The 14399-nt window shown below is 49.2% G+C and overlaps 3 protein-coding genes across 3 annotated transcripts; all 3 read right to left on the bottom strand.

The window, feature by feature from the left end:
* Positions 1 to 1778: 1778 nt before the first annotated feature.
* On the bottom strand, positions 1779 to 3077 carry VFPPC_11380 (HNH endonuclease domain-containing protein; the record flags this gene model as incomplete). The annotated part of the gene is made up of 2 exons (XM_018289589.1): positions 1779 to 2656; positions 2735 to 3077. 2 exons carry the CDS (start codon positions 3075 to 3077, stop codon positions 1779 to 1781), a joined length of 1221 nt encoding a protein of 406 aa, XP_018136284.1.
* Positions 3078 to 4709: 1632 nt separating this feature from the next.
* Positions 4710 to 8192, bottom strand: VFPPC_18455 (phosphorylase superfamily; the record flags this gene model as incomplete). The annotated part of the gene is made up of 1 exon (XM_018294785.2): positions 4710 to 8192. One exon carries the CDS (start codon positions 8190 to 8192, stop codon positions 4710 to 4712), a length of 3483 nt encoding a protein of 1160 aa, XP_018136283.2.
* A 1126-nt stretch (positions 8193 to 9318) lies between these two features.
* VFPPC_18454 (MULE transposase domain-containing protein) lies at positions 9319 to 10708 on the bottom strand (the record flags this gene model as incomplete). The annotated part of the gene is made up of 2 exons (XM_022430060.1): positions 9319 to 10245; positions 10298 to 10708. The coding sequence occupies 2 exons, from the start codon at positions 10706 to 10708 to the stop codon at positions 9319 to 9321; spliced, it is 1338 nt and encodes a 445-aa protein (XP_022284928.1).
* Between the last annotated feature and the right edge of the window lie 3691 nt (positions 10709 to 14399).

Genomic DNA, 14399 nt, shown 5'->3' with positions numbered 1-14399 from the left:
AGAGAGAGCTCTTAGACAATACCACGACAGGCCTAGTCATTTTTGACAGTACTTTTCATCGTCAATACTGGCGCTGGTCCCAGCCTTCAGCGGGTAAACATCGGTGCTATGCACGATCGGTGCCTGTTCGACTGCATCGTTTTGGAGTTGCCAACTACTCAACTTGTCAAGCAAAAGCGCAAATCATCAGGACAGTATCTTCATTCGGCAAAAGCGAGAGACGAACTCTGGAAGACGCTACTAATACGAAGAAGCAGTAACATAAAAGCGCGCCACCCAAAGTGAGGATGACCGAAATACCCTCATTTGGGCTTTTGCGCCAGTGTCGGGACGGAACACTCGGCGGGCGTCTGGCTTATGATGTTGATATATCGCCCGGATTCCCAGTGTTGCCTTGTGGTTTATTGAAGGACCTATCCACGGGAAAGAAAGTCAAAATTGTACGTCGATGGTTGGAAGAGTACGTGGAACCCTTCTTGATGCGAGACATGAAAGTGCCTTCCTTTCGCGATTGGAATCGCCTGATGTCATATTACTGGTCAAGACTAGAAAAGAAAGCCGGTCAGAAGATGGTACTCGTTACGATACCTCGAACAGCAGGAACACCTCGGTATCGATTCTCGTCACCGATGCTATTTGCTTCATATGCAGGGCAAATGAAAGTTGCCTGCCGTTTAACACCACTAGGCGGATGCCAAACTTGTCGTACGTCGGATGTGGCTTGGTGTGAGGACTCGTTCTTCGACCGGATTCCTTCTTTTGACCTTCTCGCTCGGATACACAGTGAACGAGAATTTGATGGTTGGAGTGACCAGAAATTACAGGCCTGGGCTATCGCTTCTTCCTTCATCTCTATTGACATTCTTGATCGGATGAGCGACCACCACAGTAGGGATAACGAGGGGGCGGGGAGCTTTGGTGACAGATTACTGGATCGATATGGGAAAAGCCTCAGGGACTTCATATGCTCAGAAGGATCGGGTGAACATGTCACTTGAGAGGCTTTTGGCTTTCTCACTGCAATTTATAAAAATACGCGACAGGGGCCGTCGCTTGACGTACCGGGCCACAGGCGTGGGAATTGGAGTAAAAATAAATCTAGGGATTAGGCAGCGCACGGACGAAAAGTGTGTAGTTTACTACATTACATTGTACCCTTTGCACAGTAGTAGGACCAGAGGACAAATTTCAACTCTACATGGGTGTGCGAAACCCAACTCTAGCACCCTTGAACATGGTCAATTCCACCAAATTGCAAGTGCAACTATAGTAGAGTTGGATATGTCTGTGTTCGTAGGCTGTGCCTCTCGCCGAGATGTCGCGAAACTCGATCAGAGTCTGCTTTCAGTGCAAAGCCACAACGAGTGCATATAATTGCAGGCTCCGGCTCGTTGAAGAACAGGCCGAGTGACTGGAGATAGCGCAGCTCATGAACGTTTGGCTTGTAAGTCGTGAACGAGGTGTCTGCTTGGCTGGCCCAGGTGATTACAGAAAACATTATGCTGCTTTCGCTCTGTTTAACATGCTGGAGCCTTGCCAGCTTTATCTACTCCCAAGCAAGTCTGTATTATGATGTAAAGTACTGGTAGTAGTCCGTCTGGTCTGGTCTCGTTTTGGCATTAGAAACGGGGCGCGTTTCCGTTACACGCTGGACGCGATCTGACCAGTTTGCATGGAAACGGGCCCCGTTTCCGCCAACACTGATAGAGTAGTAGGGTTGAAGCGCCTGGAGCGTACCCGACGCTCACACTTGGCTGGGGGGCAAAGAATATATGCTCTCAAGTTCTTATTGGGCTTGTAGATCGTGGTGGCGTCTCCAAATAGTCGTGGTTACTGGATGATTGCCACCGTTTGGAAGTCTCGCTCATCCCGATTCTAACTGAATCGTCATCCCATGAGCACCTCCTTTTTCGAGGTCTACCCCGCTCAGGTTCGTCTAGGTCGCTTCCCATCTCGAAGAGTGTCTCTGTGTATGGATGCTCGATATGTTCATCCCCTTCTTTCTCATTCTGTGTCGATCGTTGTCGCTTCTTCGGGCTTTGGCTTCGGCTGTTCGCGCGACTTGTATTGAACATGCCACGGTACTCGTCTGCCGACATGGAACGGACGCGGGTAGACCCTGACTCTACTATGGTTATTAATCGACGCGGGACACCTTGACTAAGAAAAGCGCTCTTAGACAGGATAGCAAGAGCAAATCGGCAGAGGAGGAAGTATCTCGATACACCGCGAAGTGGTTGAAGCTCGAGGTTGTGGTAATATTCTTCTAATTCCACCGTTGGGCTGTTCCAAAGGACATGAGCAACCCATTTCCCTGCCTTAGGCACGATAGCGAATCGATGATCATCCCACATCTTATGTGTGTCGCGTCGGACAAGGATTGTATTGTCGGCACACTTCGTGTCGAAACCTTGATCCGCATTTACGGTGTACGCAAACATACTATTTCGTTGCCACCATTCACTCTGGGCCTGGGGAATAATGTGCGCGTTTTCGTTTGGCAGTGAAGAGCCAGTTACTCGACAAATCTGGTCCCGTTTGCCCACATCGTCCACACTGCTCTGTTCAATCGGAGCGAGGTCCTCACACCATGAATCAGGGAGCTCGAGGGGGCATGGAAAGTTGTCAAAAGATGGTACAACGGGATATCGGTCATCTACATTGCCCCATGCATTCCGTTAGAAAGAGTAGTCACGAGGTAGCACGCGAACCAAGAACGGAAATGACGACCTACCTCCTTCTATACGAAAGTAATATCGGCGCGACGGAAGAACAGCATCGCGGGGCTCCTCGAGCTTTGGGCCGTCTTTTGTTAGCGATAGAAAGCCGTCCCATCTGGAATTAGCAAGAATGGCACATGCGATGCGTGCTGTTTCATGGTGAATTCCACCTGAGTCGAGAGCCGGAAGAATGAGAAGAATGTTATGCTTTTCAGGGTAGCCAGGATGGAGGAAGAACGTTTGGTGTGATTCTCGTATGGACCTGAAAGGCGTGCGGGGTGTTTTCAAGTTGAGCGTTGGGCCGTCTGAATCTGAACTTGTCGTTGTCGATACCTGTTGTGAGTTGGCTGCCGACATTTTTTGTTGTAACTGAAGAGTGTAATAATGTGATGTAAAATGCAAACGCCCCTAGTTAGATCACCCAAATGTTGGTCAGTCACGTGAATAAGCTGTTGGCTAGGTAATATTCCGGATTAATAGTTCTTGCTCTTCCGATGGTACTTTGACAGGGATGGAGTTCATCACTGGGCGTACTTGATTGGCTGGCTTCTTTGAGGACACTCTGCCAGCCCTCCATTGGCTGCGTCCGCAGAAACCTCCTGAGAAAATGGGCGTTAACCTATTCTATGGGCGGCGATGGTGCTTAGTCGGGAGGCAGGTGTCGGGTTGGCGTAAGTTGCCGTTTTGGATTTTGCGGGCATGCGCACTAGGCCGTTTTTAGCTCGCGGTCAACAACAGGAGGCATGCACTCTCGCGGTCAAAATGATTTCCACCCCCACCTACGCAAAGCCGCTTCCTCTTCAGAACAGGTAGCGTTTTCCACTGGCTTAAGTGACTATTTTGTACAGTGGCGGGGTACAAGCGGCCGTGGATTACCTGTGGTAGCCCTTTCTACGGTTCTGGGTCGCGAATTTTTTTTTTTTTTTGGAACTTTTTAAGATCTTGCGGGCATGAAGTAGCGTTTTCTATTTGTGTTGTGCAAGCAAAGCAGCTCGCAAATCGATTAGGTAGTGCTTTCTACCTCAATTGTGGCCTGCACGCTTGAAGGCTGATGACATTTTCTACCCACCTACCTCCCTACAATGGTAAGACTTTATCCCAATCTACGTAGAGGTGGATTTCATGCGCCACTTTCGGGGGTAGATTGGAATTACCGCGACAGGGGTAAAATCCGATTCTTTTGGCTGACCACAAAACCTGGCCAATGCTGATCCAGAATTAGGGATGAAGCATTCTGTAGGAATATGCGATCCCCACTTTCCTAATATCGTCCCATGATTGGCTGCTCTGCCCCTGCAACCTGTTCCGTTCAGGTAGAGTTGGATTTGTCTGTACTCGTATGAGCTTTTTCTATCACCAGTCGCAACACCTTTAGGTTACCGATATCTGGAGACCAGGCTATTTGATTCTGAGCTAGGGAAAATTGGGCGGCCAGCAGCGGCTGCGATGGCGGCACAGGATCACCTGTGGGACCTTTGTGTCCCTTAAAAACCGTCTTAGGTTGCCACTGAGGCTCAAACGGCGAGAAGTGCGGCAGGTATAGATCATCGTCATCGTCGGATTCACTATCTAGCTCGCATTCTGGTTCATAAGCCAACTATTTGTGTACTACTAGCTCCAAATTCCCAACCTTGTGAACAGTCGCCGCCATTAACATCGCGAGTTGGCTCTCTCTCCACTAAAAATACCGCCGTTTGAATGCCGCCCGCAGCCTTGGCACAGTCGGAGTTTTGCTCAAGTGTTACGGCGTCATCGAGGTCCTCAGGTTGGCTAGAATTCAGAAGGAATGCCACATGGGTACTGGAAGATTTCGGTTGAGGCATCGTACAAGCACGGCACGGATGTAATTACAAGATGCCTCCAAAAAACACACCAAAAACAGTAGGTAGGCAAGACGCGGTCAGTTCTTAGCAGACGCGTCGTTTGCGAAGTACTGTACCTCCCAAGCAAAAAAGCGGCCGTGCACGGACCATGGTTGCAAAGCCGCCCTTAAGGAGATGTCTTCGCCCTCAAGCAGTTTTCAAAATTCCTCCGACTTCTTCGCGTCGACGGATGGTCTTTGCCCAGCACCTCCTCACGAAGCTCGAGTGTCTGCCGATGCATTTGCTCGGCCTCCTCATACTTCCCCAGATTATCAAGCACAATTGCGAGGCTGTTTATGCTAGAAAGTGTGTCCGGATGGTCTTTGCCTAGCACCTTCTCTGTTAACTTCCATTCCTGCCGATGCATCTGCTCGGCCTCCTCATACTTCCCCAGATTACCAAGCACATTTGCGAGGTTGTACATGCTGCCAAGTGTGTCCGGATGGTCTTTGCCTAGCACCTTCTCTGTTAACTTCCATTCCTGCCGATGCATCTGCTCAGCCTCCTCGTACTTCCCCAGATTACCAAGCACATTTGCGAGGTTGTTCATGCTGGAAAGTGTGGACGGATGGTCTTTGCCTAGCACCTTCTCTGTTAACTTCCATTCCTGCCGATGCATCTGCTCGGCCTCCTCGTACTTCCCCAGATTATCAAGCACAAGTGCGAGGTTGTTCATGCTGTCAAGTGTGCGCGGATGATCTTTGCCCAGCACCTTCTGACGAAGCTCGAGTGTCTGCCAATGCATCTGCTCGGCCTCCTCGTACTCCCCCAGATGTCTAAGCACATTTGCGAGGTTGTTCATGCTGTCAAGTGTGCGCGGATGGTCTTTGCCCAGCACCTTCTCACGAAGCTCGAGTGTCTGCCGATGCATCTGCTCGGCCTCCTCGTACTCCCCCAGATGTCTAAGCACATTTGCGAGGCTGTCCATGCTGGAAAGTGTGTCCGGATGGTCTTTGCCCAGCACCTTCTGACGAAGCTCGAGTGTCTGCCAATGCATCTGCTCGGCCTCCTCGTACTTCCCCAGATGTCTAAGCACATTGGCGAGGTTGTTCATGCTGTCAAGTGTGCGCGGATGGTCTTTGCCCAGCACCTTCTGACGAAGCTGGAGTGTCTGCCGATGCATCCGCTCGGCCTCCTCGTACTTCCCCAGGTTTTTAAGCGCATTTGCGAGGCTGTTTATGCTAGAAAGTGTGTCCGGATGGTCTTTGCCTAGCACCGTCTCGTAAACCTGTAGCGACTGTCGATGCATCTGCTCTGCCTTCTGATATCGTCCTAGTAAGGAATAACTTTCGGCCACACTATACAAAAGACTAGCGTCCACTTTCCCACCTTCGGCGTGCTCCCGAAACTCCAGTGCGGCTTGTGCGTGCGGTAAATATCTCATCCACATATCCCTGTTCTCGTGCTCTGGAAACGGAAACGCTTGATTAAGCCGCTGTATCGCAGACGTCACAGAGCTCTTCAGTTCCTCGTTCCCTAGCCAGTTTTGCATCGCTAGTCGAACAAGCCGGTGCATATCGATCGAATCTTGCCCCTCCCGCTGAGTAATGAATGCATATGCTCTGAGCGTGCCAATCGCCTCGTCCATGTCTAACTCACTTTCTGGTGGTGGCAGCAAAGATGTAGGGATGTCTTTCTCCCCAAGGAGGCACAGAAATCTCAGATATCGGGCTGCAAGTGGTTTATCCCGTGAGACATGGTCGAAGGAGATTAGCCAGGTTGTGGCGACCGGATTTCTCATGGTCTGGTAGCGGCCCTGGTCCTTGAAATCCCTACTAAGTAGCGTGATCATATTTTTATCGCTGGACCGATAATGATGGAGATATCGTGCCGTTGTGATTCCCGTCTCGGCCATGTAAGCCGACGCCTGCTTGATGGCTAGTGGCAAGTCGGTCAGGAAGTCAAGCAGCTCCATGTTGCTTTCAATATCACTCGTCTGGTTTGACGTCAAGTTCGTCTGCAATAGTTCCGTGGCCTCGGTTCTGCTCATCTCCGCTAGGGTGAGGACACCACTTTTCGGGATGTCTAGCTTCACTACGGTCATATGATTCCGCGTTGTAAACAGAATCGAGCCCTTTCGACTAAATGGAAGATAGTCTGACAGTCTAGTGACGCCAAAGAGCAACGTAATATCATCGGCATTATCGACTACCAAGAGCCAGCAGCCACTACTATCGTCACTTAGCGCAGTTTTAACAAGCCGCTTAATGTCAGCCTTGTCCTCGTCGATACCCTGAATCTTCATCCGTTTGCCGATATCGCGGTAAGCGTTTTCAAAGGTGTTTGCGTCCACGGCCGGGACCCAGAAAATGGAGCAGTCAGGGTGCACATTGCGGACTCGGTAGACAGCCTCCAGTGCGATCTGCGTCTTACCGACGCCACCGAGGCCTTCGACGGCGGTTCTCTGACAGTCGTCCTGGTTCGTGCCTGGGCAGATTCTTTCCAGAAGCTTTGATAAAATCGTTTCCCTGCCAACGAAGGTCTGATTCCTTCCAAACGGAACTAAAAAATGGCCTACCAGCGGTTCGTCCACGACCCGGCCACGGCGTCTGTCTGTTTGGATGTATCGTTCTAGAATTGCCTTCGATGCCGATGCTGCTGTTGCTGCTGCGAAATCCTGCCACTTCTTGTTCTTATGACAGTCGGCATAATCGCACACGCTTTTCACGACAATGCATGGCATTTCTTCCCATACCCCGGCGCATTCCATCTCAAACGCAATAACGCCTTCTTTCTTGGCGATCCTGTCCCGGTCTTCTCCCGACCTCATTACTGTATCGCCAGATGCAATTGCGCCAATGTGGACGGCTGGCTCTTGCGCCCTGTCCTTCTTTTCTTGCTCCAACTGACGCCTCGCCTGAAGTCGATCTCTGCGTTCTAGGTATCTTTCGTCGCATCCCAAATCATCGCACAACGCACTAAGAGCGTCGTCGCATATGGGATCCATCCTTCCATGGCAGTCGCTGCAGATGCACGCCGGTGAGATGCGGTGCTTGTGTCGATAGCTTGACTCGAACAACTTATCCTCGGCCGTCCCGGGATATTGGTATTTAGCCTGGTGCTTCTCAGCTTTGGCTTGCAACTGAGTGAGAAAGTGTGCAGTCCGTTCTTGGAGTGTCTCTTTGCCGTTATCTGTGTCGAATAGAGCGAGAAAATTGCGAATGTTTTTGTCGTGTTTGCTTAGATTATCTTCGATCGTATCCTTGCGCAAAAACTTATCGGGATATTTCCTGCCAAAGTCATACTGAACAACTCTCTTGCTGATAACCACATCTCCTAGCAAGATCTCATCCTGACCATGATGCGGCACGCCGCCACAGATTCCCACTAGAAGCACTAGTTCCAAGTCCCCATAGCTCGACCGCATGCTTGCCGCAGCGGCAGCTACCTTGGCTTTGCCCATACCAGACAAGAGAGCCAGCACGACGTTATGCTTGCCCATGCGGCCAGTGGTGTAGGTATTGGGATCTCTATGCGCTTTTCCAAATGTGTCACCGTACTCATCCCAGCGCTCGTCAAACAGGAGGGCCACTGCATTATATTCGAGTGGCAAAGCGCAAATGATCGCGATCTCGAAGTCTTCGCGGCAGGAAGGTCGCGGAGCCGTCATTGTAACGGCACTCGTGGTTGACAAGGAATGTGCTGCTTGAAATTTTTCATTCATATTACTCTAGCCAGAGTGTGCGTGTATTGCATTTCATCCCATCTCCCGTGCTTCTGCAGCATTGGTTGTATTCTCTGGCCATCGAAATGCCGCGGCTGTAGATGAATTGAACAGCTTTGTGGGTTGGGAATCAGCAATCTGGACAACTACAGTAGGAGGTGCCGCCTAATAATCTCGACAGGTACATACGCAGATACGGAACACTCAGCCGCGCCTCACGGTTCCGACCACAAGGTGTGGTTTGGTTTGAAGGGACACCACCAGACAGAACTCAGAGCGGGGTACACTAAATGAAGGTACTTTTGTCTAGTTGCAAAAGGCATCTTTTTATTTCCTCTATACTATTGGCAATCTTGTGGCCGGCCAACGCTCCGACTGCCACTCGGGTTTCTTTGACTTTGGTCCACGAACTCCAATCTTCCCAGGCTGAGTATCCCACCTACATTTACTACCTCCAGAGGTTACCTAGGCCAAGAATCACGTGGCAGCCCGGCAGGAGTCGCCTCACTGAGCTCCAATCGTGGATGCCAAATATCCAACCCCATCATACAGAAAAACGGACCCAGGTTGGACGAAACGGCGCTAGGGAAGGGAACACCCTAACACTGATCTGGAATCGGAATAGGTTATTGTGATTATGGAATAACACCCTGGTGCCAAGGCGGCTCCCTTGACCTTGACAGCCCTACTAGAATTATACATGAAGATACAGGAGAATGCAAGCACAATAAGGGATGGAGAGACTAATACATCTCCCAGAGCCGAAGGGATCCATTCACTAATTGACAGTCTTTAATCGGACGCACCCAAATCTCTATTCGGACGCACCCCCCCACATTCAGCCACAGCAGTCTCCGATAATGTCCCGGTCAAATTTGCTGCAAGTGATATCTCCAGTATTTCCACCATACCAACAACTACTTACAGTGCCTGAGTAGTATTTTGCTACCACCCCAGGGTGACTTCCTACCTTAATCCGTTGCAACTACAATGCTATCACCAACCTTTTCCTTTTCCTTCCACTTTTTCTGTCCCTTCGCAAGCAAAATCTTCGTTATTTTATGGTCCTCCTCTACATCTGGAGAATGATGCTGTTTAGCTGGATTATTGGGGACCCGCCCCTGTGTCCCTTTGCCTGTTGACGAGTAACTCGAGTTGTGACTCTAGCAGAAACTTTACTCCGTTTTCGCCGAGGCTGTTGTTGGTCTGGTAGGTCGGCTGCGTCTTCCTCGTCAAGAGTTGACCCTAGCTCGAATTGAGAGTAGTTCCGACGTGCTGACCTCTTAACGCCACTTCGTGTTGACCCTTGAGGCGCAAGTTGATGATCGGGAATCGCACGTTCGTTGCCAAATGGTTCGCCATTTTGTGGTCGTCCCTTGGGTATTCCCATCGGAGGACGCTGTACCTGAAGAAGAGGATCGTCAATTTCTCGAGATCGTTTGATGTGCCAAAATGGATCCAAGTCTTCCCTCTTCAGTGGCTTATCTTGATCAGCTAACCTGAGGAGCATGTGAGCACAAGGCAAGCCGTATTGAGCCTTAGTAGAGCCTGTACACGCTAGTAAAGGCTTCTTGGAGATCTGGCCTGATTCCATAGGCCTGTGGATCTCGTTGAGTTGGTCTAGTGCCCAACGAGTGACACTTAAAGGCAGCTGGCCAAGCCACTCTCTTCCTGAGAACTGGTTCCGAATGGTGGTGTTTGCTTGTTGTATTTTGTCTTTATATAGCAGACGTTTATCCACTGTCTGACTAGCTGTGGCCTCTTCGACATCAGGGAGGTCGGACCGAAGGGATAGGTTGTAGGTCTTCAGAGAATGATGGTTTGACTCGGCCGGTGCTGTCGTAAACAAACCGAAGTTCCGATAATGGCGAGTATAGCAGCATGCCCATTCTTTCTTCAAAGGTAAATATGTGCTCTTGAGATAACTCAGAATGCGCTCCTGGTGTTCAAAGGTCTCTTGAAGTTGCCGCCATGCTTGATTGAACTCTCCTCCGATCTCCTAAATACCATATGTCTCCAGAGGAGTACAGACCAGCTCGAGTTTTTAATACTCGTTTGGGAACAGGGCCAAGTTTGGAATCCTTCATATCTTTAACGTTGACATTCCCACGTTCCATCTCTTGAATGTCAGCAGTATCTGCATTGTCACTATCGCTATCTGTCTCAGAGCCATCGGTTTTCTTCCACCACTTCTTAATAGATAAGACCACATTGCTGTTGATATGGAAGACACATAGCTGAAGTTGCGCATTAGGAAATATTTGCCGTGCTGCAGCACGCAGCTGGTCGTCCTTATCCGTGATAATAACTTTTGGCGGCGCGATGTTGCCTGCTTGTTGGAATCTCGACAGCTGTTGGAGGAACCACTCATAAGTAGCAACTTGTTCGTTATTAAGAAGGCCATAACAAATTGGCATGGACGTCTTCTCCGACGATACAGTTACGACAGTAACCAAAGGCATTTTATAGCAGTTGGTCTTATATGTAGCGTCAATCTGGAGACATGACGAGAATTGTTGCCACATCTTTCCCCCTTTATGATAAGCCCAAGCGGCATTTCGAAAACGGAACTCATCATGAATCCAGCTAAGCCCCATATCCAGACTCTCTTTGACTCAGAAAGCGTCCGTACAAAGTCTTGGCGGCCGTACCTTGACGTTTGGCTTGGTTGACTTTCCATCGCCAGTTATATATATCTGTCCTGCGAATAGCAATCTGAGGCCACTTTTGGCACAGTTGCTTATGAACGGATCGAGAAGAGATCGTCTTGTCAAGACAAAGATCTTTCAGGAGGTTCATTTGTTCGTCTGTTAACTTTCTCCATTGGTAGTGCTCGGTGAGGCCTTGTGATGGCCCGTGGTCTCGATGAAGGGAGCTGACAACTCTCATGGACCATTCGTAGTTGTTGGCATGGAGGGACTGAACGATAACTTTGAACGGGCAGTTGGCGGCCAACTTCGTTGTATTCGTGTTCCGTATTTTGGCGTATTGATCTCCCTTGGACTTATACCGACTTTTATCACAGACAAGCTCACATTTTATTGTTCTAGTCTTCGCCTTATTCTTTTGACTTCGTATCGTGATGAGGCCCATCCGATTCTGAACACAAAACTCCTTTAGGCTGTCGAGGAGCAACTCAAGAGACTCATAAGTTGTTGTTAGAAGAGGAGAGTCCGATGGAAAGACCGCCTCCCATGGTTCACCATTCCAATCCTCAGATTCATCGATCTCGTTACATTCATCGGAGTCACTAATAGATTCATCTGCTGAGTCGACAGGTAGCGTTTCAGACGGTTCGGGGAAGCCTGGAGGGTGCGCCATAGCCAGCATTAGAAGAGTCTTATCGACGGCTTGTAAAGCTATTGTATTCAATACACTGCGAATTAACATATTTGTCTTAACAGGATTTTATGGCTATATGCAGATTGGCGCTTCTGTTAAGATCTAGGACTTCTGCATGTCTCGAAGTCCTAGCATCTAGACCGCAGTCCTGTAAGAACTACTGGGACGCTTGCTACCCACTGACAACTGACAGTCGGTGGTTTAGAAGTCAAAGAGGAATTTCTATCACCTCAACAATGCTTAATTGGTTAGTTTTAAGAATGGCGACAATGACAACCAACACTGAACAGTTTCGACGTCGGTTGCTTCAGTCCGCGAAGTCGGAGGCTATGTGGCTTAAGGTACCTTAGGTGTGGCTGAATGTGGGGGGGTGCGTCCGAATAGAGATTTGGGTGCGTCCGATTAAAGACTGTCCACTAATTAGTGGCAAGCCATACTCCATTTCGGATAGATGAGACAATCGACTTTGATCTTGCCCACCATGTAACTTATTTGTAGCCTGCAAAATATTGCAGGTGTGATAGGGTTACAAGGATACCCCTACAATTGCAAGTGTTTGTCCAGTCAGAATGGCGCGAAGGATGCGCCCTCGAAACTATAACTCTGTAAAAAGGGGAGGCAATCCTACGTGGCAACTTGGGCAAACAACTCTGTGGCAGCAAATAGTCTTTCCATGATGGCTCATTTGTGAAAATCGCTTTCACCCCAGTACCTTAAATAGTCTTTATTTTTGGTGGCTGGTGTCTCGTTACGTATGCGGCCAGGCAGCAAGGGTCGGCCGTAAACAATTGTAGCTTTGGATATAACGCAAAATAGGCACCAGCGCTCTCTCTTTTATTTAATGTATAGATAATTGCATATTATGGCTTACACCATGCTACTAAGGGTGGGTATAGAATTAAAGTTTAGAACCAGCCTTAGTGCTACCGTCACATTAACCGTATTTTCTGCTGATGTCACCCTCGTCATACTGGATGCAAAGGCTTGCAAAGGCCAAGCCTTGAGTTCGGAACTAGTCCACGGGAACCCCCCATCAGTCCACGCCCGCTCTTACTCGGAGATCGTCATCTATGTACGCCTTCCCAAAGGCGCTTGACTAGTAAATGCATGTCTGACATTAGCGCAAAGCTGGCTTGCCGAATTCCGGCTGAGTGCATCCCACTAAAAATTGTGGTTCCGACTTGCTGAAGCTCCGTACACATTTACGGAGGCCCCTCAACATCAGAGACGAATAAGTCCGGACAGTCGAGTCATAGGAAGCCAGCATTTAGACAACTTGCTAGGTCGGATTGGTTATTGCATTATGGGTGAGAAGGACTATGAAACTATTATATTCATGGGATTGGATAAACTAAATATTGGCGGCGCTTAATAAATTTCTTCTCGCAGTCTCAGTGCCTAGGTTGGAGCGAAGCGGATGATCTTACAGGGCAATGGTAGGTCGGAACACTTCCTTTTGACTTGCCTGCATGAAAGCTTGGCGTCGGGGACCTATGGTCTCTTTTACGCCATTGCAAATAGCATATATTGACCAACTACAACACCGCAAGTCGTATGTGCCCTAAAGCTTTACCCAGTTGCATAACTTAATTGACTTACCCTCATAACTCATCACCAATCTGGTTTAAAGCGGCTCCCAAAGTATTTTTTGAAAGAATCACGAGTGCAGTTTCGGGCTTGTTGGGTCGTTGAAAGAAGTTTAGCAAAGGCCTTGTTGATGTTGTGATACGTCAATGATGACCTGCTACAGACGAGAGAACGGCAGACACAACACCATGTATCCCAATCCTTCGTAGCGTATAGACATCTGCCGACCGTAGGTGTCGGGTAATTCCACGCTGCTGAGTGATAAATGGGAGCTGATTAGAGGTGCTGCCTTGTCAAACAAAACTCGTCGATTCTACTTCACATAACTTCAAGATCACCAAATCAGGGCCTTTACTCTAAAAAAAAAAAAAGAGGTGGGTTGTTTTAAGTTCTATAACATTAAAATTCTCTGCTGTCCACTAACTTTGCTACGTTCATGTCAAGTTCTTACAAGTATAATGTAGCAAAAAAGCATGAGCCGCCGGTCTGCACATCTCCAAGAAGAATTAATGCCAGGCTTGTTAGTTGGGCCCGTCTTTTCTTAACTGCCGCTTCTCGTAAAGGACTCAATGGACCAATCAAGTTCGGCAAGCCATTCAGCATCTGCATTAAGACCAAAAAAGAAACGATTCAGATTCTCACGATTGTTATTCGCTGCCCAAAATGGCTCACCTTTCGCCGCTACTCCCACCAGGTAGTGTGCAGATGTTCCTCCAGTCTCAGCCGACTAGGCAATACGGCTTGCTCTTTTGACGGAGCAATGCGACTTTCGGATATCTTTGCGGCTCGGGAGCAAGCAGAATCGGGTCCGCTTGCTGCAGTCCAGCGCCACAGTCACAACATATTGAGAACTGACGACGGCGCGGTGCGGCTCCGTTCGCTCTCAAACGCTTGGCATCGCGATATCTTTATGTGAACTCTCGCGGATTCTGGCTGATGAAGATGACAACAGCCCAGGAACTGCAGACACGACTTCGGGAGACGGAGTCCGTGGACGGGAACATTTCAGACGCAGTGTCGAGTCAAGAGCAAAGGAGGAAAAGACCACGTCGTGATGATACTCGGACGCTAGCTGTCAACGCTACGAAGCGAAAGTTGGAACGTACGGACTACACCGTGGGCTGGATCTGCGCCATAGGCACGGAGCATGTTGCCGCGCAGGCATTTCTCGACGAAGAGCACGAAGACCCAGAAGATGTACCCGGCAATGACGATAACGATTAT

Source organism: Pochonia chlamydosporia (genome assembly GCF_001653235.2).
Source record: "Pochonia chlamydosporia 170 chromosome Unknown PCv3seq00018, whole genome shotgun sequence".
Taxonomy (NCBI): Eukaryota; Fungi; Ascomycota; class Sordariomycetes; order Hypocreales; family Clavicipitaceae; genus Pochonia; species Pochonia chlamydosporia.
This window is presented reverse-complemented; position numbering and strand designations above follow the sequence as displayed.